The 24,692-nt window shown below is 42.3% G+C and overlaps 1 protein-coding gene across 2 annotated transcripts in view; it reads right to left on the reverse strand.

Moving 5' to 3' along the window:
* Positions 1 to 4,189: 4,189 nt before the first annotated feature.
* LOC125631850 (putative G-protein coupled receptor 141) overlaps positions 4,190 to 24,692 on the reverse strand; it is a 44,297-nt gene continuing 23,794 nt past the window's right edge. Inside the window, exons 2-3 of one of the 2 annotated variants that reach the window (XM_048839199.2) lie at positions 17,991 to 18,117; positions 4,190 to 7,906 (exon numbers count right to left, since the gene is read on the reverse strand). In XM_048839199.2, coding sequence (XP_048695156.1) covers positions 6,948 to 7,880 — 933 coding nt within the window. In that variant the 5' untranslated portion in view covers positions 7,881 to 7,906; positions 17,991 to 18,117 and the 3' untranslated portion in view covers positions 4,190 to 6,947. Of the gene's footprint in view, positions 7,907 to 13,967; positions 15,491 to 17,990; positions 18,303 to 24,692 lie in introns of those variants that run through there. The other variant, XR_012667150.1, reaches the window with a different exon arrangement.

The raw sequence follows: 24,692 nt of genomic DNA on the forward strand, positions 1-24,692 counted from the left end.
TCCTTACTTTGTTTTATTTAATTGAGCATCCTCATGATGTAATCTGAAATACCCAAATGCTGTTGTTTCCTGACAGCTCATGGAATGACAATTTAGAAGAAAAATCACAGTTCATATTTCCTATTATGCTGTTGTCCTCCCTCCCCATCGTTGTTGGTCATCCTCACATTTCACCATGTTTCAAATTACATTGTAAGATCTTTGGATTACTTATTATTTGTGTTAGAGTAGTGCCTGGAGGCTCCGGTCAGGATCAGGGTGCTAGTGTGCTAGGTGCTCTGCGGATATTTGAGTAAGAGACAGTCTTTTTCCTGAAGAATTTACCGTCTAATTTAAGGTAGCACAACAAGTGGTGTAATGAAGAATTGGAAGGAATAGGGGAAGGGAGGGTGAGGGTAACTTTGATCTAAACACGTGGTTAGATTGACCACCAACAATACATACAGTTAAACGATATGGAGTCAGTTATTTTTTTTAAAATGTATAAAATATAATTAATTAAATCAAAAGGTATAATCCCTACTTGCCATCTGTCCAGTCACCATGATTAAGGCTAAGATTTAGTCATGGGTATTTTTGGTAAAAGTCATGGAATAGGTCACAGGCAATAAATAAAAATTCATGGCCCGTGACCTGTCCATGACTTTTATCAAAAATACCCATGACTAAATCTCTACTTCTGGGAACCCACTCCTCTGGGGAGGCCCCTGATGGGGGGGAGCTGCTCCAGTGCTGGGGGTTGACTGTCCCTCCCCCCCAGCCGCTGCTCCCAGGGACCGCTCTCTGGACGGCCTCTGGGAGCCCCTGAGGCCACTGCTCCAGTCGCCCTGGGACCGCTGCTGCTTGGATGGTCCCCAGGGCACCCCCAGGACCGCTGCTCAGACGCTCCCCAGAGCTGCTCCCAGGACCACTGCTTGGGCAGCCCCCAGGACTAGCTGCAATGGCTGCTGCTCACACGGTCTCCAAGGTAACTTCCAAGAGCCACCTGATTAGCAGCTGGTATGGCTGGCTCTGGGGCGGTCCCCAGGATTGCTGCTCTGGCACTTCCCGGGGCCGCCCCCAGGACTGCTGTTCGGGCAGTCCGCGGGACCAGCCACACCAGCCACTGCTTGGGCAGTCCCTGGAGCCTGCTTCCCAGGGTTGCTTCAGCAGTGGCCGCTGCAGCTGGCCGTGCGGTGCCCAAGCAGCTGCTCAGACAGCCCTGAAATCAGCCGCACCAGCTGCTGCAGAAGTCATGGAAAGTCACGGAAAGTCATGGAATCTGTGACTTCCTTGACCTCAGTGAAAGAATCGCAGCTTTAACTATGATGTATGGTTCTTGTGTTTTATGTTTCTGTAAACCACCTAGCCCACCGTCAGACACTGTAATAAGGTGACTATGTTTAAAAATAGCAACTTCTTTCTCAATAGTGTATTTAGACACTTCACTGTGGACTTAAGTTTAAGAATTGGATTTTTAGTCCTGCTATCCCTGCAGAGTCAACACACCTAAGAGTGACAGAACTGAATTCTGTTCTTCTTTTTGCATCAGATGCCATATTGTTTGTAAAATTCCAAAGCTAGTTGAAGACACTCATGTTACATAGTGACTGGGGACATAATCTGAAGACAGTGTTGTGTGGATGTAATTGTTGAAGGCATAACTTAATTTAGCCCTGCAGGACCATTATTACCAGTGTGACGGGGTGGACCAGCCCCGCACTGGGACTGAGAGGGTTAATCCTTCCCTCCTAGCAGAGGAAGCCATGTCCCTGAGGCTCTGCTGGGCATGCTCCGCCCGGAAGTCAGGTATAAAAGCCTGTAGAGCTGTTCAGTCAGGGCTGGCAGCTGAGGAGGAAGGATGCTCAGCAGAGGCTCCAGCCCAGGAGCCGTTACAGCCCTTACCGGGGAGAGCTGAAGAGCCAGGAACCTGGACCAGAGGCCCACAGCTATCGGAACCCCAGGAAGCATCTGGTGCTGAGAGCCCTGGAGACCCTGATGCCACAGGGACTATGGCGACTGGTAGGAAGAGACCCAGGGAAGGTAAGGAAGGGAGTGGTACCTCCCACCACTATGAGGTCAGCGTGTTTCGGTCGGATTCCCCGCTGACCCAGTAGTGGATCTCTCCGCCCCTGACAGGGCCCTGGATCAGAGCCTGGTGAAGGCGGGTGGGCCTGGGCTCCCCTACTGGGGGTCACTACCCCTCCCCTTTTTTTCTTGAGATGACATAATTCTCTGACCCCTTGCTTGCCTCAGAGGATTTAGAGAGACTCTGGCCATTGGGTCATACTGCTCTAGGAGCACACTATATGGACTCCGGCTGCTGGGCTGCGCTATCCCACTAGGGGGAAAGAGTTTAGGGGGACTCTGACCATTGAGACACACTGTACGGACTATTGGAGGGGTAGTAGAACAGATGTAGGTGCAGAAGGGTGGGGTTACCCCTCCTCTCCCCCCCCCCGCAGATCAAAGGGGTGGATGAAGTACAAAACCTGCCACAACAAGTAATAAAGTAATCTGCTTTGCAGTACAGCTCTCATCTTGGGACAATATGGCCCTACTTCTGGTTGTTAGACTAATATTTAATATTTCTCCAAATTCTTCCACCTCTTGTTTAGAAAAGTCCCAAGGGGTCTCCTGAGGATGTAATGCTTCATTGTACAGAGTTTGTTGCTCCATGACTAAAGGTGAATTTCTCATCACTTGTTGCTGGAATGGTTTTTTGTATGGTCCATAATTTTTTTTTTAGTTTTCACTCCTTCCCACTTGCTGTTCGATCTTTTATCTTCTTCACTTTATTGGAACCACTTAAAATCTTTGGAGAAACATAGGATCAATTTCAGCAGTGGTTTACACCATCGTAAGGTCTCTGGTGGTAAAACTTCTTCGCAGGGGCAGTGAGTTATGGCAATGCAAAGTGGCTGTAGTCCATTTTCAGACGGTTGTATGTTTATGGGAGTGGAGGGAGAGGGGTTCACTGTGACCCACCAAAGTGGGTGATGCTGTCTGAAAATTAACATGCTTGGACTGTGGGAGATTCTCTGCCTCTGTGAGGAAGGATCTGCCTACAGTTTTCCAGTGGAATTGAAAATCTCCTTCCTTCCAGCAGAACACTTGCGGAGGGAAAAAAGCAATGGTAACAGTGCCAGCCCTCCACTGATATAAATCTCTCCTACAATGGCTAGGTCTTTACTTCATTGCATCTAGCTTGGTGCTTATATATATAGTTACTTGCAAATATAGTATCTGGAACATTTAGTTACGCAAGTATTAATTGACAAAATTCCCTGTTCTTGACATACTTTGAAATCTGCTACACAAACCTGTGGTGCTTGCTACTTTTGTCAGCTCAGGGGTTTTCCAGGAATAGCAAAAATACCCTTTGACATTAAAAGAAATGAAACTTATTGGTCCTGATAAAGATTTTTGTTTGAGTTGCACTTAATCACTAACTGCATTGGTTTCACATACTTCTTTGCTCCTACATATCTTTATAAGTGGTGGTTATGGTGATGCATTTTGCATACATTGTATTTCCATTCACCTCCCAGTTGCCACTTTTATCAACACACCCATCATGTATTTAAATGTGACCGCTGCTATCCTGATTAGATTTGGAATGTGGAGATTACACATTTTCTCACACATTTACTTTTTCACACACAAAGATGTGTACTTCACAGCTTGGTTTTGCTTGTGATCTCTCTTACAGAGTTCACTTCCGAATTTCACCTCTCAGATTTTTCATTTGCTGTTATAATTGCTGCTGCCTCACATATATCAATTCCATAGAATTAAAATTTTGCTCATGTAACTTTCTAGCCTCATCGTGTGTAATTCTCCCTCCCCACCACTGCTGTTGTGTTACAAACAGTGCCCTCCCAGAAAGCACATACAAATCTTCAGCCATTCAGATGGCTTACCTGACTGAACATTAGTGCCCTTCACCAAAAGAGGTGTCGTGTTGGGGAGCGTAATGTTTAGCAATCCTGTGACAGCAGTGAACAGGCTGAGAATTCCACTCTCAGGTAGCAATGTACCATCATTTTTCCTTACCTCTTTTTGTGACTGTGTGAGTTTCCACATCACTTATTGTTCAGTCAAATTAAAATGCATGACGTGGTGTAATATCCGGTCAGCCACCCTGAACAGAACTATTGCTGGATGTCAGAATGGTGCTACAGCATTTATGCAATTTTTATTTAGTAAAAGATTGAATATTATGAACATACATCGTGGAATTATACAGACTATTACAAACATTTGGGTTACATTAATTAATCCCACTCTATTGAAATGTATTAGTTGGAGTAAAAAATCAGATATACAAAAGCAAATTATTTCTTGTACAGATCTCCTGGTTATTTCAGGATAATATGAACAATATCATTATATATTATACTTTAGAATATAATTATTATGATGGCAGCTCTGGTCGTGACTTTAGCTGAGGTTGTGTTCCAATTTCCATTTAAAGCAGGAATACCTCCCCTCTGCTAAATAATTAAAATATTGTTGTTTTTCACTAAATTAGGGTCAGTTGTTCTCCATAGACTAAATTTTCATAATTATCTTCTTGATTAATTACTTAAGTTTTTTATACATAAACTCTTTAAAAACACACCTGTTTTGAAATTTGGGCTTGGCTGCCAGGCCAAATGATCTAAAAAAATACAAAACATACTGTTCAAATTTGGCCTGGTAACAAGGCTTGCTTACAACACAGGTACATTTCTTCTAACAAGTCAGAATTCCTTTTCAAGTTATTTCCAATAATTGTCATAACTGTTTTTTATTTTGTGATACTGAATGCCAACAAATAACATACCCTGGAAATGAAGAGATTTTGACTCAACTGCACCCCTTTGGGTGAAGCTAAGGAACTGCAACAAAAGGAGAGAAACCAGTAACTACACGGTGTATGGTGTGGGTGTATTCTCAGAAGAATTACTTAAACTACATATGATTTTTCACAGTGTATGAACAGTATATTTACTTCGTGTCAACATTTTATTTAATGTGTTTACTGTATGTAACTCTATCTGTTCTGAGAATAAAATTTTACAAAATTTTAATATAAAGCAATTTTTATTTAATGTGTATTTGTAGGAAAGACTTGAATGAAAATATGTGCTTGTGAGCCAAACCAACAAATTTATTATTGTTATTATAAAACATTTATATAGTGTTGTAAAGGTAAAAGTTGCTCTATAGACCCTATACAAAGTATATTCTGCACACCACAGATGACATAGGAAAAAAATACAAACACAAATTTATTTTCACCTTCTCTCCCTGGTGTTATAGCCTTTGTTGACAGCTCCAAACTCTTGTTGCACATGAGAATTTCTCAGTTCAGGATACTATAACCTGGTCAGACCTACTGAGCAATAAGGAGGGAGTTCTAAGCATGAGGGAAGAAGGCTCAGAGAGGCGAATGGTAGACATCAACACAAGGGATATTAAGGAGAGCAGCAGTACACTTTGTGTATAGACAATAGACAGTGAAGCAAAAGGAAATGAAAGGTGAGATATATGAAAGGGTGAGGTTGTGCAGTCTTGAGGTGAAAATGTGGGCAGAGCCATGAAAAAGAATTAATCAGATAATTTATCCAGCTAATACTACCAATTTGCCAAATGATTCACTTATTATTCAACTGACTCTAGATGGAAAGTTCGAACTTGATGCAGAAGGCAAAAAGAAATGGAAATAGGAATTAACCATCCACTGTTTTGAGCTACAGATATCAATAATATGTGTTATATATTGGGACATGTACAAGACAGTAGATCTGTGTAAGCTGAAGTATCTTCCACAAAGTGATTTTTTTATGTGCTTGATAATGGGTAATTCTAGGTTTTAAAAAATCCCCACTGCTCACCATGCATCTATAACTGTGAAATATAGCTGGCTGCTCAATCACACCACATATGCTAACCTCATCCCATCCCAGCCAGAGTTTCTATCTTTTTCACTTGCTCAGATAACAAAATTCTGTTGGACTAATTTTATCCCAGGGACATTCTGAGAGGCCAGATTATGGCCTTCAAAACTGGGCAAAAGTATCATAGAAAAGGACATTATTGTTACCTTGGAGACTAAAATAAATGACCTGGAGAAACAACACAACTGCTGTCTGAATAATATTCTAAGTTAAATTATCTGTAGCGTTAACTAAATGAGCTCTTGAAAAAATTGGACAATTCTGTGAAGAAAGAGAAAAAACACTGGCTTTTGATTTGAACTGCCAATGCTGAATATAGTGCCCAGTGGTATGTAATTATTTATGGAGACATTTTTACAGCACAGGAAAGAGATAAATCAGACCTTTCCCTCCCACAATAAAGCTATTTTCAAAAGAGTGAGCTCAGGGGAAAAAATTTAAGAAATACATTTACTGCTTGCTTTTTAGGAGTTGTGTCAGTTGAGCATTGAACTAGAAAGCCACATTGCAGCGTAGGCCCAAAATTCCTCAGTGAAGACCTGCAGAACCACCACATTCTATCACAGATTGTTGTTAATAAATAACATATAAACAGTATACATAACATATACAGATCTAGGAACTTCAAAAGTCTATATATTTTATTATATAAGCCACTATCCATTGACTTTGTGTTTTATTTTTTTCTCTCCATATTCTTTACAAATCATCTTGGGCTATTGCTTCTTTTCCCTCTGAGGCATGGGATTGGAACCTTTGACTCCATTGTGACATAGCACAGTTTCCACTAGTCTGCTAGGTTGGCCCTGTGAACACTGGTAAGTATTTCACCCACTCAAAGAACCTATGTTATTTTGCTGGTACTGTGTTTAAGGCATATAAAATAAATAGATACACATAATTTATAATGCTTTTTGACTTGTCTCCATAAATTATTATTTTAAAAAAATACAGACAAAGCCATATGTTTTCCTCCCACTTAAACACTTTAGTGTGGAAGATGGTCTCTAAAAATGAACAAACCTAACAGCATGCAAGTTTGTCTCGAAGAATAATAATCTTTTGCTTAAAGAAACGGCTTCCGCTTATAACAAATGACAGCAAATCAAGAGTGCTGATGGCAGTTATACTCAGACAGATATCATTGTAAAGTTCTAATTGTTTTTCTTTCATGTGCTGTATGTAATAGAGCCTAAAGAGGTGATACGGAAGGAAACAAATTATTATCACAGATATGAACATCAGACTTTTAATCTGGGCCCAGAATTCTTGATGTGACCAGACAGAGCCTGGAAGCTTTTTCACCACCTTTAGAATGATGAAGACTTGCAAGCCCAAGAGGACACATGTGATGGCAGCTACAGTGGCAATTATGACATAGTTCAGTGCTTTCACACTCTCCATCTTGAGTTCTTGTTGGAACGTAAAACATGTGTTATTTCCATAATCCCCAGACATCCCATACCGAGCACTGAACAACGGCAGCACAATCACAAGGGCCACTATCCACACTGTAGCACTAGCAGCCACAGCGTGCAGCTTCCTGTAGAACTCCACCTTGTCCTTCCATTGAAAGAAAATGAGCCACCGGATAACGAGCGTGATTATGTAGAATAGAAGAGTGAGGTACATGTGGATGTGCATCATAGCACTCACTGCCTTACAAAAGGCCAGCCCAAAAATCCACTTCTGACTGATATAATAATAAAGCCGAAACGGCACAGTCAGGAGAACCAGGCAGTGCAACACCACGAGGTTGACGATCACCGCCGTGGTCACTGACAGAGTGTTCATTTTAACCAGCAAAAATGACATTGCGATGGCTCCAATTGTACCTCCAATAAATGCTACTGTATATATAGTAATCAATATGTAACGCGCAATGTCAGAATGAATGGTACCGGCCTGAGGTATACCGACAGATGCATTCAGCAAGGTTGTAGTCTCTCCAGGCATGGTCCTGTAAATCTCTCTTTTGGACTCTATAAAAGAAGACATTAATGTCATTAAAGATTAAAGTGAGATTTAAAACTGAGAGCTACCATCTGAAAAGCAAACTGAGTCTTCAGCCCGGTTCTGGCTCCAGGGCGTATATATATATATATAATCCTAGAAATGCTTGGATTACTTCATTTCTGATATCAGTTACTGTAAATGATTTTCCCCACTACTGAAATGTCCTCTGTTAGGAAAGGCAGTTCAGAGTTCCTACTAGTTAGGAAAGAATGGCTGCAAAAGTTGAATTTAAAGATGGAAAAAACCCAAGCAGATACATAGGTTAGAGGGAGAAGCTGATGAAGTTATGAAAATGTTACCAGCCATGTACTTAAAAACAGTTATTAATAAATATTTCAAAACAAAGGTAGGCAAAAAAGATCTGCTGCCTGGCCAAATTGAGTATGATCCTTATGGGGAATGACTGCCAAGGAAAGAGTACTGCAGAAAGAGATCGGGGGGAGGGGGGTCATATATGAATCAACAGTGTCACACTGTTGCAAAAAGAGCGAACATCATTCTGGGATGTATTAGCAGAAGTGTTGTAAGCAAGACACGAAAAGTAATTCTTCCGCTCTACTGCATGCTGATTAGGCCTCAACTGGAGTATTGTGTCCAGTTCTGGGTGCCACATTTCAGGAAAGATGTGGACAAATTGGAGAAAGTCCAAAGAAGAGCAATAAAAATTATTAAAGGTCTAGAAAACATGACCTGTGAGGGAAAATTGAAAAAACTAGGTTTGTTTAGTCTGGAAAAGAGAAGACTGAGAGGGGACATGATAACAGTTTTCAAGTATATAAAAGGTGGTTATAAGGAGGAGGGAGAAAAATTGTTCTTCTTAACCTCTGAGGATAGGACAAGAAGCAATGGGCTTAAATTGCAGCAAGGGAGGTTTAAATTGGACATTCAGAAAAACTTCCTGTCAGGGTGGTTAAGCACTGGAATAAATTGCCTAGGGAGGTTGTGGAATCTCCATCATTGGAGATTTTTAAGAGCAGGTTAGACAAACATCTGTCAGAGATGGTCTAGATAATACTTAGTCCTGCCATGAGTGCAGGGGACTGGACTAGATGACCTCTCGAGGTCCCTTCCAGTCCTATGATTCTATGATTTTTATCAGTCCTTTGTGTTAACAGCTCAGATCTTTATTATAGAGGATCTACTTGGTGATCAAAAAGAAGACACAAATCATTAGAATCCTGCTATTTATTCATTAGAGTTAAGGATTTTTAATTTATTTCTGATATAAATATTCTATTTAAGAACCAGATTCTACAGTTAATCACATGCTGCTCCATTGAAGTCACAAATATGAAATGTGACTGAGAGCAGAGTTTTGCTCAGGGATCTGTACATAATGAATTATATAAAATGTGTGTTATAGATATTAAATATTTAATATAAATAATATTTCTTCCCAGGTGCTAAAAGAGAGGGTAAGTATCATTCTGATGCTCTAAAAGGCTCACATTTACCACATATATGTTATGTTGTATTTTCACATTGGGCCAAATTCAGAAGTATTTATGTGCCCTTGAAAGGACCAAAAGCAAAGTGAAAATTGTAGTTCTACTGTGTAGATGGGGACATCTTTGCAGTCCTGGAGGACTATTAAGACATGCAGCAGAAGAGAGAGCCATGGCAGGTCTCTGCAGCTCACTGGAAAGATGAGATCTTGACATGTTGGAAGGTGATGTGGGATGGGCAGACCACAGGACTGCATGACCACATACTGTTGGAGCAAGCAGGTAGATTGAATCCAGTGTTCCTTCATATACCCGACAGTAGCTGGATATGTATGTGTGCCCTGAATTGTGTATCGACCTGGGTTCATCCCTGCCAGCTTCCTCCTGGGTTCTTGTGGGTGAAGCACTTTTATTTGAATTTGACTCATGGATTTTACAATGTAAAACCTGACCTGGTTTTCTTTTAACACCAAAGCAGTGTTAGCTTTGCAGTATGATAAGTAGTTCCTCTATCTATTGTATCACTGATCTTTTAGGTGATTTCCATTTTAAATAATACACATTTTGACAGTCAAAAGACTATTTAACAGTTTCCTCATTTGTGGAAAAGAGGAAATGCCTTTGATATTTCTAACAGCAGGTTTCAGTTGCAATGGGACATTAACAATGTGATATTTCTCAGTGACTTCATTTTTTGATAAAGATTTTAGCTATTAACACGTTTTTAGTATGCCTATCATTCTAGTATCTGAGCTCTCTTTATAGGCTGGCCACTATTTGAAAAGTCAACACTTACTTAAACTGTTACCTCAACATATCCAAAATATCAATTATTTCACGATATCTAGTATCAGCAATAACCAGGGGACCTTAGATATTGTATAGGAATTACTGGTAAATATTGACTCCCTAATGGTTGACTCTGTATTTTAGAGGTTAAAATTATATTTGTAGCTCAAAATGAAGTTCTCTCATTATTTTTCCAGTAAATTATAGCAAGCAAAATGTGTTGCAAAAGAGATTTTTTTCTGTAAGGAACTACAATTTACAGTATATTTCGACTATGCTACTGGAAAGGAAAGAGTACAAGTTCCTTCCTATTCTAGCTGTTGCCTCTTCTATAACATTGCATTTTAGCTTTAAAATGTTCATACCAGAAGGGATTAGCAATAGCTGTTTGTATGTCAATTTTTTAAGTTGTCAAACTGTAATTAGAAAACATGTCACTATAATATTGCATTATCAGACAGTCTCAAATTAGAATGTGTATTTACAGTTTTAAAGTACTACTATACTAAAGACAACTGCTGCAAATCTGGATTGCTATGACAGACATATGATTATCTGCATCATTAACAGTAGTTCTGTGGTTGGAGTTGGATGACCCCTGGTGGTTGCTTCTCAAGTTCAAACAATGAAACCTTTTCAGAATTCACATAGAAGAAACCAAGTAGAAACACCACATTTGGAATTTTTCACACACCTCTGCTATTGAGACAGTGAAAAACTTACCTATGTCCCTCAGTGCATGCCAATGCATTGTAATGCAAGTTTCTACAGCATTATGGAGAATCTACACACCATCCCTGCAATAATTCTGCAGGAAGGCTCATCTTCATTGTGTGTACAAAGCGTTCACCAACAGTGATGTTAAAGCACAGAAAATCAGCTTATCTGGCCACTACTGTTACAGCCATCCAGTTGAAACCTATTTATCTTGAGAATACATAACATAGCATGACACAGCGTAATATGCTTCACATAGAAAATTGCTACCTTCTCATAAGATGCAGTTTCCTACTGTGCAGACACCTGAAGAGCCAGAAAACATTGACCAGAATGGCAAGTGCCAGGTCTTACAGACATAACTTTTAGCAGGAGACACATGGAATGAGAACGTGAAGTCTTTCGTATTGAAAGGTAAATGCTTTATTACATTAGACCATGATCTTGGAACCTGCGTGCAGCCCAAGAAATAGACTCTATATGAGGGTCAAAGGGCAGACAAATAACTGCCACAGGCTGAGAACCACAGAGGAAACCACTCTGTGGCCACTAGTGCTGCCTCAGGGTTGCATTAGCTTCTGAGAGAGATGACTCCCATGTAGTTTCCCCACTCAGATTATGTAGTTGCAGATCTGCTGGCTAAGTCCCACCTCCAAAAGACTCCTCCACACTATGGATTCGCTACAGGATTGTGTTTTGTTGCTGCACAGGGTTCCCTCATTCTGGCCTTCACCTCTGTGTTGCAGAATTACATTAGTTTGCTACGCCCATGAAGATGGAAGGGGATTGGATTGACTCTGTAATATATATGTTCAGAGCTCTTCAGGGAGGGGCTTGCGTTTCCTTCCTTTCCTGATTCCCTCCCACCCAGGCTACATCATGGTCAGTGGTATTATGTGAGATCAGAAGCAAATCTCAAATCCTTCTCTACACTAAATGTCTTGTCATTTGGCTAAACTTTTGGGAGACAGGGGTTTTGAAGAACAGTAGCACAAAGGCACACAGCCACCTCATTTGGATCATATAGAAGCCAAAGAAGCATCTATTGATGTTGGGGACCTTCAGGAAATCATCAAAACATCAGTATTTTGTTTCAGCAGAGGAGGTAGCAGATTGTGCTGGGTAGGAGTCCAGAAACTAGAGTCTTTCATAATAGTGATTGACAAAAAGATTTTTGTGATAAATTTGAGTATTGATGTTCCATAAATTCATAGATTACATTATTAATTATTATTATGTATTATTAATATGGCACAGGCCATAGGACTTCCCTGAAGTCATTCCTGTTTGAACTACAACATATGTTTTAGAAAAAACATCCAATCTTGATTTAGAATTTCCAATGACGGAGAATCCAAAGCAGTAACTCCTCACTTAAAGTCGTCCTGGTTAACGTTGTTTCATTGTTACATTGCTGATCAATTAGAGAACATGCTTGTTTAAAGTTGCACAGTGCTCCCTTATAACATCGTTTGGCAGCCGCCTGCTCTGTTCACTGCTTGCAGGAAGAGCAGCCCGGTGGAGCCAGCTGGTGGGGGCTTGGAACCAGGGTGGACCGGCAGCCCACCATCAGCTCCCCATTCCCCTAAGTTCCCTGTGCGGCAGCCGCCCAGCAGGCTATCAATTGCCCGGCAGTTCAGCTGTCCCTCTCCCCACTGCTGTGTGCTGCTCCTGCCCTCTGCCTTGGAGCTGCTCCCGGGAGCCTCCTGCTTGCTGTGCAGGGGGAGGGGAAGGCTAATGTCAGGGTGTCCCCCTGCTCTTGCACCTCGCTTACCCCTTCTCCTTAGAGCAGGGTGGGGACATGACAGGGCTCAGGACAGAGGGAGCTTCCTGGCAGCAGCTTCTGTCTCAACTTGCTGATCTACTTAAAAAAGCTGTGTACTTAGAGTGCGGTCCTCATACTTAAAGGGGCAATGAGCATCTCTCTCTCTCACACACACACGGTGTATGTCTCTGTCTCTATCTGCCATGCTGTCTCCCCTCCCTCCGTGCTGCCTTGTAGAATGTGAGGCTACATTAACAACAATGGGTTAACCTTTGACAGCTCAGCTGTCATCATTTAGCAGTAAGTAGTACTAGTATTTAGTAGTTCATCATTTAGCAGTAAGTCATTCCCTGGGAAATATCCCACCCTCTGATTCCACCACCTCAACCAAGCTTCACAATCATCATTGCTGTGTACAGCATTAAATTGTTTGTTTAAAATTTATACTCTGTGTGTGTGTGTGTGTGTGTATATATATATTTTTTTCAACAGACAAAAGACTATAATATATATATGGTGAAAAAAAATTCCCTGGAACCTAACCCCTCCTATTTACATTAATTCTTATGGGGAAATTGGATTCATTTAACATCATTTTGCTTAAAGTTGCATTTTTCAGGAACATAACCACAAAGTTAAGCAAAGTTAAGTTTACCCTTGGTAAACGGTTCCAATGGTTAATTACCCTCACTGTTAAAAAATTAGCACCTTATTTCGAGTCTGAGTTTGTCTAACTTCAATTTCCAGCCACAGGATCTTATTATACCTTTGTCTACTAGACTGAAGAGCCCATTATTATCAAATTTCTGTTCCTCATGTAGAGACTGCGATCAAGTTGCCCCTTAACCTTCTCCTTGTTATACTCAAGGAGCTCAATCTATTTAGCATATCACTATACGGCATGTTTTCCAACCCTTTAATCATTCTCGTGGCTCTCTGAACATTCTCCAATTTATCAACATCCTTCCTGAAATATGACCACCAGAACTGGACATAATATTTTAGAACCGGTTGCACCAGCGCCAAATACAGAAGCAATATAACTAGGGCTGTCAATTAAATGCAGTTAACTCACACGATTAACTAAAAAAAAAATAATGATTAATCACAGTTTTAATTGCACAATTAAACAATAGGATATCAATTGAAATTTATTAAATATTTTGGATGTTTTTCTACATTTTCAAATATATTGATTTCAGTTACAACAAATACAAAGTGCACAGTGTTCACTTTATATTATTATTTTTATTACAAATATTTGCACTGTAAAAATGATAAAAGAAACAGTATTTTTCAATTCACCTCATACAAGTACTGTAGTGCAATCTCTTTATCGTGAAATTGCAATTTACAAATGTAGATTTTTTTTATTACATAACTGCACTCAAAAACAAAACAGTGTAAAACTTTAGAACCTACAAGGCCACTCAGTCCAACTTCTTGTTCAGGCAATTGCTCACATTGTTTACATTTACAGGAGATAATGCTGCCCACTTCTTGTGGACAATGTCACCTGAAAGTGAGAACAGGCGTTTACATGGCACTGTTCTAGCTGGCATTGCAAGGTATTTATATGCCAGATATGGTAAACATTCGTATGCCCTTTCATGCTTCGGCCACCATTCTAGGGGACATGCTTCCATGCTGATGACGCTCATTTAAAGAGAAATGCATTAATTAAATTTGAGATTGAACTCCCTGTAGGAGAATTGTAGGTCTCCTGCTCTGTGTTTTACCAGCATTCTGCAATACATTTCATGTTATAGCAGTCTCGGATGATGACCTAGCACATGTTGTTCGATTTGAGAACACTTTCACTGCAAATCTGACAAAACACAAAGAAGGTACCAATGTGAGTTTTCTAAATATAATGTGACAGGGTCAGGCCAGATGGCTACAGGAGAGTGATAGAAGGCAGATATATTAGCCCCAGGTTAAGTAAGTCCCTTTTCCCTGGATAAGGTAACAGGGAAGGTTCCAGAACAATCAGGAACTTTCTGGAAACAATTAAGGCAGATGGGCTGATTAGAACACCTGCAGCCAATCAAGAAACTGCCAGAATCAATTAAGACAGGCAGGCTAATCAGGGCACCTGGGTTTGAAAAGGAGCTCACTTCAGTTTGTGGTGTGTGTGCGAGGAGCTGGGAGCAAGAGGCACAAAACCTGAGAGTGAAAAGGCATACTATTGGAAGACTGAGAAGTACAAGCATTATTAGTCATCAGGAGGAAGGTTTTGTGGTGAGAATAAAGAAGGTGTTGGGAGGAGACCATGGGGAAGTAGCCCAGGGAGTTGTAGCTGTCACACAGCTGTTACAGGAGCCACTGTAGACAGCTGCAATCCACAGGGCCCTGGGCTGGAACCCGGAGTAGAGGGCGGGCCCACGTTCCCCCTATCCCTCCATCCCCCCCAACTCCCTACTTGATACCAGAGGAGTTGACCTGGACTGTGGATTCACGAAAATGGCCAAACTGAGGGCTGCCGTGAATCTCCGAGGCGAGCAAATCCACCAATAAGCACAACACCCACCAAGGTAGAAGGGAAACTTTGTCACAATAGCTACAGCACTTGACCCAAGGTTTAAAAATCTGGAGTGCCTTCCAAAATCTGAGAGGGATGAGGTGTGGAGCATGCTTTCAGAAGTCTTAAAAGAGCAACACTCTGATGCGGAAACTACAGAACCCGAACCCCAAAAAAGAAAATGAACCTTCTGCTGGAACATCTGACTCAGATGATGAAAATGAACATGCATCAGTCCACTCTGCTTTAGACAGTTATGGAGCAGAACCTGTCATCAGCATGGAAGCGTGTCCTCTGGAATGGTGTTTGAAGCCTGAAGGGACATATGAATCTTTAGTGCATCTGGCATGTAAATATCTTGCAACGCCAGCTACAACAGTGCCATGAGAACACCTGCTCTCACTTTCAGGTGACATTGTAAAAAAGAAGTGCATTATCTCCTGCAAATGTAAACAAACTTGTTTGTCTGAGGGACTGGCTGAACAAGAAGTAGGACTGAGGGGACTTGTAGGCTCTAAAGTTTTACATTGTTTTATTTTTGAATGCAGGTTTCTTCGTACATAATTCTACATTTGTAAGTTCAACTTTTGTGATAAAGCGATTGCACTACAGTACTTGTATTAGGTGAACTGAAAAATACTATTTCTTTTGTACAGAGCACTGTACACTTTGTATTCTGTGTTATAATTGAAATCAGCATATTTGACAATGTAGAAAATATCCCAAATATTTAAATAAATGGTATTGTATTATTGTTTAACAGCTTGAATAATCGCGATTAATTTTTTTAATTGCTTGACAGCCCTAAATATAACTTCCCTGTTCCAACTTGCTATTCCTTTGTTTATACATCCAAGGAGCACATTAACCCTTTTGGTCATATGACTGCAATGGGAGTTTATGTTCAGCTATTATTTACCATGACTCCTAAGTCCGTTTCAGAGTCACTGCTTCTCAGAATAGAGTCCCCCATCCCGTATGTATTTTTTGGATTCTTTTTCGCTAGATGTATGGCTTTATATCATACCATACACATAATAATACACACATTGTGTGCTTGTGCCCAGATCCAGAATACTCTGTATCAGTGACTAGTCCTTTTCCATATCTTTGTGCTATCTGTAAACTTTATTATTAATAATTTTATATGTTCTCCCAGCTCATTGATAAAAATATTAAATAGCTTAGGACCAAGAACGAATCCCAGTGGGACCCCTCTAGAAACACATGATGATTAATGATGATTCCCCGTGTACAATTACATTTTGAGAAGTATCAGCCAGTTTTTAATCCATGTAAGATATGCCATGCTGATTATGTATTGTTCTAGTTTCGTAATAAAAATGTCATGTGGTACCAAGCCAAGTGTCTTACAGAAGTCTAAATTTATTACATCAATACTATTACCTTTATCAAGCAAATTTGTAATCTCATTTTTAAAAAATCAAGTTTGACAAAATCTCTAAAACGTATTATAATCTGTGCTGACGAATGAATTAAGCGGTCTCTCTCTTTCTCTCTCTCTCTCTCTCTCGCAAGTGTCTTTGCAAAATTTATCCTGTGATAAAGATCTGTATCAGGACTGTCAGAATTGCCCTCCGTAATCATGTAGATTTTCATGTAATCCAAAGGTTGGACTCCGTGGAAGAGGCATTTATATTCTTTGTACAGCTGACTGGGACCTGTTTTCCCCTCTCAAAATTTCAATGAGAACGAAAATTTTCCTTTTGTGTTGAAGTTTTTAGTGGAAATTGTTTTGGTTTTCATAACAGCTGAAAACCCTAAACCAAAATTTTACAAATTATCGACAACCAAAAACCAAAAATTTTCATTTTTTTTTACAAAAACCTGGAAAATTTTAAAAATAATTTTTTTCACAAAGATTTTCATTTAGTCAAAAAGCTATTTTATGTTAAAAAAGTATGACAGTTTTTGACTCACTCTAATTATTTTTGACTAATTCTAATTGAGTATGCTTATAAAATTTGCAGATGACACCACGCTGCGAGGGGTTGCAAAAACATGGGAGACAGGATTAGAATTCAAAACGACCTTGACAAATTGGAGAATTGGGCTGAAATTAACAAAAATGAAATTAAATAAAGACAAGTGCAAAGTGCTTCACCTAGGGAGGAAAAATTGAATGCACAACTCTTAAATGGGGAAATAACTGGCTAGGTGATGGTACTGCTGAAAAGGATCCGAAGGTTATAGCAGATCACAAATTGAATACAAGTCAACAATGTGATGCAGGGGTGAGAAAGACTAATATCATTCTGGAGTGTACTAACAGCAGTGTCATATGTAAGACACAGGAGGTAATTGTCCTGCTCTACTTAACACTGGTGAGGCCTCAGCTAGAGGACTGTGTCTAATTCTGGGCACCACACATTAAGACAGTTGTGCAAAAGAGGAGGGAAGAACCTACAAAAATGATAAAAAGTTTAGAAAACCTGACTGCTGAGGAAAGGTAAAAATAATCTTGAGAAAAGAAGACTGAGGGGGACCTGATAACAGTCTTCAACCATGTTAAGGGCTGTTATAAAGAGGATGGTGATCGATGGTCCTCCATGTCAACTGAACATAGGACAAGAAGTAATGGGCTTAACCTACAGCAAGGGAGGTTTAGTTTAGATATTAGGAAATCTAGCCCTGTTTCTATGATTCTTCATGGTGTAGATTGCAGTGACTGCAATATCCACACTCCAACAAACAAACAGACCCCTATGAAACTTGTAAAATAAATTTCTGCTTAGAGAAAACTGAAGTAATTAAATATATCAGATAGGAGAGTACACATTTACTATACATACCTATGATTTTTCCAAACAATTTTTAGAGATCTCTGTCACTTTTTCTGTAGTTCATTTACTGGATGTGAGCCGGTGGTCCCTCTGTGTGTGCCGCCATCTGACTGAAACTTTGCAGTAGAAATCCAGTCTATTGATGTAGATGTAGACAAAGGACATATAACTTGTCACTGGAATGATGGAAAACAAAGGAGACTTCCAAAAATGCTGTATTCTTAGTTCTGGTTTTTTGAAAATAAATAAATAAAAATGGGGGGGTTACACAATAGAACTTTCCTTACAATCTTCTTTACCCTCCTAGCTGCCATGGGCATGTCATCTGACTTACCAGATGCAGCATCAGAGAAAAAAGAGAGAACAAACCCAAAATTTATGCACAAAAGAGGGAGGAGGAAGGGGAGGAAAAGTGACCTCCGTATACCGGAAACCCAAAAGAGTATGTGTTAGGAAAATAATACCACAAAAAAGCAATGAAGAAATGTTTCTTCCCATACCAGAACAGCATAAATAAGTAACAGTTATGAAAAATGGCTGTACAGAAAAGCTCTTAGATTTATTTAAAATAAGAAAGAAAAAGCCAGTTGGATGCATTTTTTTAATTACAAACTTTGCTTTCAAACCAGTTACAAATTGAATCACAGAACAGATTCTGCTTTTCCAGACACATACACCTTGTTTCTAATCAGGGTTTGTCCTCCACACTTTGAAGCTCATTGATTTGTATCTTCATTTTGTGCAATCTAAAATAATAAAGATCCAGATTCCCAAAGGTATTTAAGTGCTCAGCTCTCACTGAAATCAATGAAAATTAAGTACCTGAATACCTTTGGGGATCTGAGCCTAAATAAATGGTTTTCAATTAAAAAAAATGTCATTATGTTACTTTCTCCTTTGGACCCTGTCGAAAGCGGTGACCCTGATCCTCAACTGCATTAGGGCAGCTTTGTGCCTAAAGCTTTTTTACCTAGTCCCTGGGTTTCCCTTGCATAAGGGGATGCTGAAGTGGTTTAGAGCCTCAGTAACAACTTTTATATCTTTTCTGCCTCCCTGGAGTCAGTTCAGAGGATATGGGCAGGGGAAAGGACACTGGCATGCCCTGATACCTTAGTAATCTCTACCCCAATGACCCTTTGGCAGTACTGGATTTACCATGGCACGACTGGCGCCAGGCCCACGGTCCAAAGGGGCCCCAGCCTGGCCTGCTCTTCTCCATCCCCTGTTCTCTCCTGCGGGGGCAGAAGCTTGGTGCTCCCAGCTCCTGGGGCTCCTGCTGCAGCAGGGCAGGCTCCACCAGCAGCCAAGCTCTTCTCACGCCTCTTCTCCCAGTGTGCCACGTTCCCACCCCTCCCTCTCCCAGCCGGCAAATAGCTGTTTGCCAGCGCAAGGGAGGGGGAGGAGTGGAGCCGCAGTGTGCTCGCCACTCAGGGGAGGAGGCGGAAATGAGGCAGGGGCAGGGCCTTGGGGAAGGGGGTGGAATCGGGGCATGCCCCCTCCAGCCCCCTGCTGTGAGCGGCTCAGGGCAGGAGGCTGGGAGCACCCCCACGACCCCAGCCCACAACCCCACAATGCCAGCCCTTACTCCTGCACCCGCCACACATACCCAGCCCTCCCATGAACCCAGACCTGACTCCTGCATCCCCCACACATACCCAGTCCCCCCACACCCGATGCCCTTACTCCTGCACTCCCAACATCTCCACCCCCACCACCAAACGGGAGCTCCTGCACCCCCCCCCCCCACAATTCCCACCTGCACCTCTCGCACCAAATGGGAGCTGCCCCAGGTAAGTGCTCCACACCCCAACCTCCTGCCCCAACCCTGAGCCCCCTCCCTCACCCTAACTCCTGGCCAGACCCTGCACCCCAACCTGCTCCTGCACCCTAACTCCCTCCCAGACCCTGCACCTCCAGCCCTGTGCCCAGTGCTCAGTGCACTCCCACCCTCAGCTCAGTGCAGAGAGAGATGAAGAGAATGGGCTAAAACCAGGGAGAAGGTAGGTACCTGCTCTATGTGGGCAGGGGCAGGGGGGGGATCCTGTTTACCCCCTCCCCAGCCCTGCTGCGCTTGAAGTTTACCCCCAGCCCCTCCCTTGCTCCAGGGACCAACCCTAGCTCCCGCCCCACTGTGCTTTTGCCCCAGGCCCCTGCCTTGCTCCAGTCAACAGGGACTAATCCTCCCCCCATTCCCTAATGTGCTTATCTTGCCCCTGGCCCCTGCCTCGCTCCAGCTGGGGACCAATCCTTCGCCCCCTCTGTCACGAGTCCCGGGGCGATGCTCTGGAACTGCTCCCTATGAAGCCAGTCAGGACTCTGGGGAAGTCTCCTTTCTGTGAGCAGCCTGTCTTCAGGACACAAAGCTCACACAGCTTCCACCTTCCTGAGTCTGACCTCGGAGCATTCAGCATCCTCTGCCCCTCCGTGCACTTCCCACAGCAAGTCCACTCAGGCGGGGCTCCTGGGGAAGCCAGAGGGTCCTGCACCCCAACTTCGCAGTCAGACGTGACTCTCAGCCAGCCAGTAAAACAGAAGGTTTATTAGACGACAGGAACATGGTCTAAAACAGAGCTTGCAGGTGCAGAGAACGGGACCCCTCAGCTGGGTCCAGTTTGGGGGGCAGTGAGCCAGACAACCACGTCTGCACTTCACTCCATATCCCAGCCAGCCCCAAACTGAAACTCCCTCCAGCCCCTCCTCCTCTGGGCTTTGTCCCTTTCTCGGGCCAGGAGGTCACCTGATTCCTTTGTTCTCCAACCCTTTAGCTCTCACCTTGCAGGGGGGAAGGGCCAGGCCATCAGTTGCCAGGAAACAGGGTTTTGGCCATTCTCTGTGTCCAGACCCCTGCACACACCTGCCCTCTAGGGCTCTGCAACGATCATACACCCTTATCCCACCCCCTACATACTTAAGAACTGCCTAGGGGAAACTGAGGCACCCCCACACTATTCAGAGGAAACATGAAGAACAGGCCTGCTTCGTCACATCCCCCCATACCCTGCTGTCAGGGTGGATACAAATCAATGATTTTTTTAAAAAAATTTAAAAATCGGATTTTTTTAACTTAAATTGGATTTGTGAGGGGGAAAAACCTATCTAAAGATAGTTTTAATTAAGATACATTATATCTTATCATGGAATAGGGATTATAAATTCTAATTCTATAGTATGAGGCAATATATTGATGTAATGTTTAAGAAAAGTTTTGTAAATGAGTTCTAATAGTTCATGGATTAGAGACCCAATTTTATGGGGTTCCACGGGCTTCTGTATAGATTATTTAGGTTAATCTTTCTATCTACCCAATGGGACGCAGTGCTCAGTCTAGAAGACACCATCAGGGATGCTTAATTTTGCAGTTCTCAGACTGTGGGTTTGTGTCTCTAGCGGTAACATGCTTGTTAACAGCAAAACTGTTTTTAAATAAATAAATAAATAATATATAGAGGTGAGAAATAACAGACCTCAACTCTATTGTCCCTCTGCAAATTTGTGTACACAGAGTCAATCCTTTATCTCTCTCTAAAAGTGAAAAGTTTCAAAAAGTTCAATGAATAGAAGATTGTTGGGGGCAGATCTGGACAAGGAGAAGAAGTCTGGAGATAAATGTGAGAAGCAAGGGACATATGCTTTTTTGTTAAAATATTATGTTTGCTGTTGAAGAAAAAAATCCAGAATACTTAACGTTGTTGTATTAGTTAAATAAAACAATTTAAATGTCTGTCTGGTGATGTTCTCCTAATACAGCATGGCAAAAAAATCCTCCAAATATTAATGATTAACCTGTTCAATTGGAGATAGTTCACCTCCCAATGACTTCATAAGTATCTGCTTCAATTATCTTTGGTAAATGCAATAACCAAACAATCATTAATTTTCTGATATAGCTGTAAAACTCATCTGAAAAGTTTTCAAAATAAATCACTGTTTAAAAAAGTATAGTGTGTACCTTCTAAAAATGAACCCTACATCTATCTCTGAGTTTTGAAGAATATGTATTAAGGTTATAACAACCAACAAGAACTCACTTTTATGTAGAAAACCATGATTAAATCGAGTCTTCCTGACTCGTGATTTAACTCATGATTTAAATCAAATCCACCCTGCCCGCTGTGCTCTTGCCCCTGACCCCTTCATTCCCCAGGGGGGCCCACAAATATGTTTGGTGCCGGGCCCACAAAAAGTTAATCCGGCCCTGCCCTTTGGTGTAACGGCATTCAGCACAATTTAGAGTAAACCGCAAGTTCCTTTAAATTATGCTAGAAAACTGAAGGAGAAATCAAACGAGGCTTGAAAACAGCAAGAAAAAATTGCAAGAAGAACCATAATAAAATCTTATAATAAGATTCTTTGTCACTCATTCTCAGTCTAGAAATTTTAGAGATGCTTCCCCTACCCCATTCATCAGTCAGACTTCTGAAGCTTGACCTATTAGTCTTCACTCCCAGGGAGCCTCTTAGCTAACTACAGTACTAACCCCTTCTGTCCATTCCTCAGATGACCCTTGGATTTCATTTCCACTCTAAGCAAAGGATCCAACCTTACTACCCAACTGGCTTTTCTTTTTCCTCTGGAGAACTTTTAAAATCGGCATGCTATGGGTTTCCGTAGCAACTGGTATTCAGTCAGCATAATGTTTTCTATCATATGCCCTTTGTATGCCACAATGGATTCTCAGATTTAAAATCCGAACAATACTCTTTTTCCTTCTGTGGCTCCCAAGACACCTGGTCTTTTATTCTGTGATCTTTATGTCCCAGAATCCTTTGTGATCCATATCCCAGAATCCTTTGTGTTCTATATCTCAGAATCCTTTGTGCTGTTTCAGGGGGAAAAATGCTGTACAAAATAATGTTTTGCTTTAAAGCCATTATGCACATTATGCCAAAAGGACATATTTACTCTGAAGTCAACAGGGTTTCTCATGTGAATGAGGTCTACCCATGTGAGTAGCGGTTTGCATGTTGGAGCCCTCAATCCATATAATTTTGATATAGTTACAATCATCAAAAATATAAAAGTATCATTTATACATTGTTACAGAAAATTCCGTAAATTATACATTCCCCAATGCTGAAGCGATTGAGGCGTATGTGTGTGAGAGATAGAGCAGTGAGAGAAGCCAGCAAACCACAATTAAGGCTGTGATTCTGTCACAGAAGTTGCGGATGTCACAGATTCCATGACTTTCCGCGACCTCCGTGACTTTCGCAGCTGCAATGGCCAGTGCGTCTGATCCCTAGGGCCAGCTTCTCGGGCACCCTGCAGCCAGCCGCACCAAGCGCTGCTGGAGTGGCCCCGGGGCCAGCCGCACCGGCCGCTGCTTAGGTAGTCCCAGGGTGACTGGCTCCAGGGAGCACCTGAGCAGTGGTCCCAGGGGCTGGCCCAGGGCCAGCCACTTGGTCGCTGCTTGGGCAGCTGGCCCAGCGGAAACACCCAAGCAGCAGTCCCAGAGCAGCTGGCCCCAGGATAGTGGTTCCAGGGGCAGCCCTGAGGAGTGCCGAGCAGCCGTCCCAGGGGCTGCCTTGGGGCCAGCTGCCTGAGTACCTGAGCAGCAGTCCCGGGGCAGCCCCAGGGAGCACTTGAGCAGCGGTCCCCGGTGCCTCGGAGCAGGGATGGCTGGGGGCAGTCAGCCCCTGTGGCCAGTGCAGGGGCTAGCTGTTGGCCCTCTGGCCCCCACTGCCTGGTGTCCTAACAGCAGTGCCAGCGGCCCCAGGTGCTGCTAAGTTTTAGTCAGGGGTATTTATATAGTAAAATTCATGGACAGGTCACGGGCCGTGAATTTTTGTTTATTGCCTGTGACTTGTCCATGACTTTTACTAAAAATACCTGTGACAAAATCTTAGCCTTAACCATGCTTCACTGGCTGGGGAAGCTACAGTGAGAAGTGAGATTCTCAACCAGCAATCCACGGATATGTGGCTGGTTGAGGCTGCTTGGACAGTAGTGGACCTTGGAGCTACAGTCCTCTTAGCTTCTTAATTAGCAGCTGCCCACTCTTCATCCTCCTCCAGACAAAGGACTTTGCTGGGGTTAGAGAGAGGAGATCAGAGCTCTGAGATCTACTGCTGCCCAAACAGTTATCGTTGGTGCCCTCTCGATGGATCACGGGCTGACACTCTGAAGAGCCACACCTGGCTTTCCAAACTGAGACTGCCTGAGAGATTATTTCTTGGGATCTGGGAGGGCATTTGTAGGAAGGGCTTTGAGAAGGTTTTCATGAGCTCCGTCTTTTGTGCTGCCTCGCGGCATGGACCTGCATTTATCCCCCACACATCCTTCTCCTCTACCTCCACCTCCATCATTATTAAAGTCATCCCTCCAATTTCTCTTGCGTTGGGTGTCTCACTCCCACATGTATGTCCCGTGTATGTAGCTTCTCCACCCCCTCTGCCTCTCTGGCAACGATGAAGGTTTTTGTCAAACAGAGGCCACCTCAGGGGTGAAGCTCTCAGTTCTGCTCTGTGGGAGTTGACACTCTTCCCTTCTTCCTGTTCTGTCTCTGCTGCTTGATCAGCTGAAAAGAGTGAAGGTAGCTCACACTACCACACAAAGACCTGTAACATGACCTCACTGTGATTAGCCCATGTTGTGTGCAGTTATATGTGCAGTGCCTCAGGCCTGGTCTATGCTAAAAAGTTTTACCAGTAAAACTTGCCTTATTTCTGCACGTCCTTGTGTGAGTCCATACTCAGTTTTGAGTCCTGTCAG

The sequence above is a fragment of the Caretta caretta genome, chromosome 2, assembly GCF_965140235.1.
Source record: "Caretta caretta isolate rCarCar2 chromosome 2, rCarCar1.hap1, whole genome shotgun sequence".
In the NCBI taxonomy this organism is placed as follows: Eukaryota; Metazoa; Chordata; order Testudines; family Cheloniidae; genus Caretta; species Caretta caretta.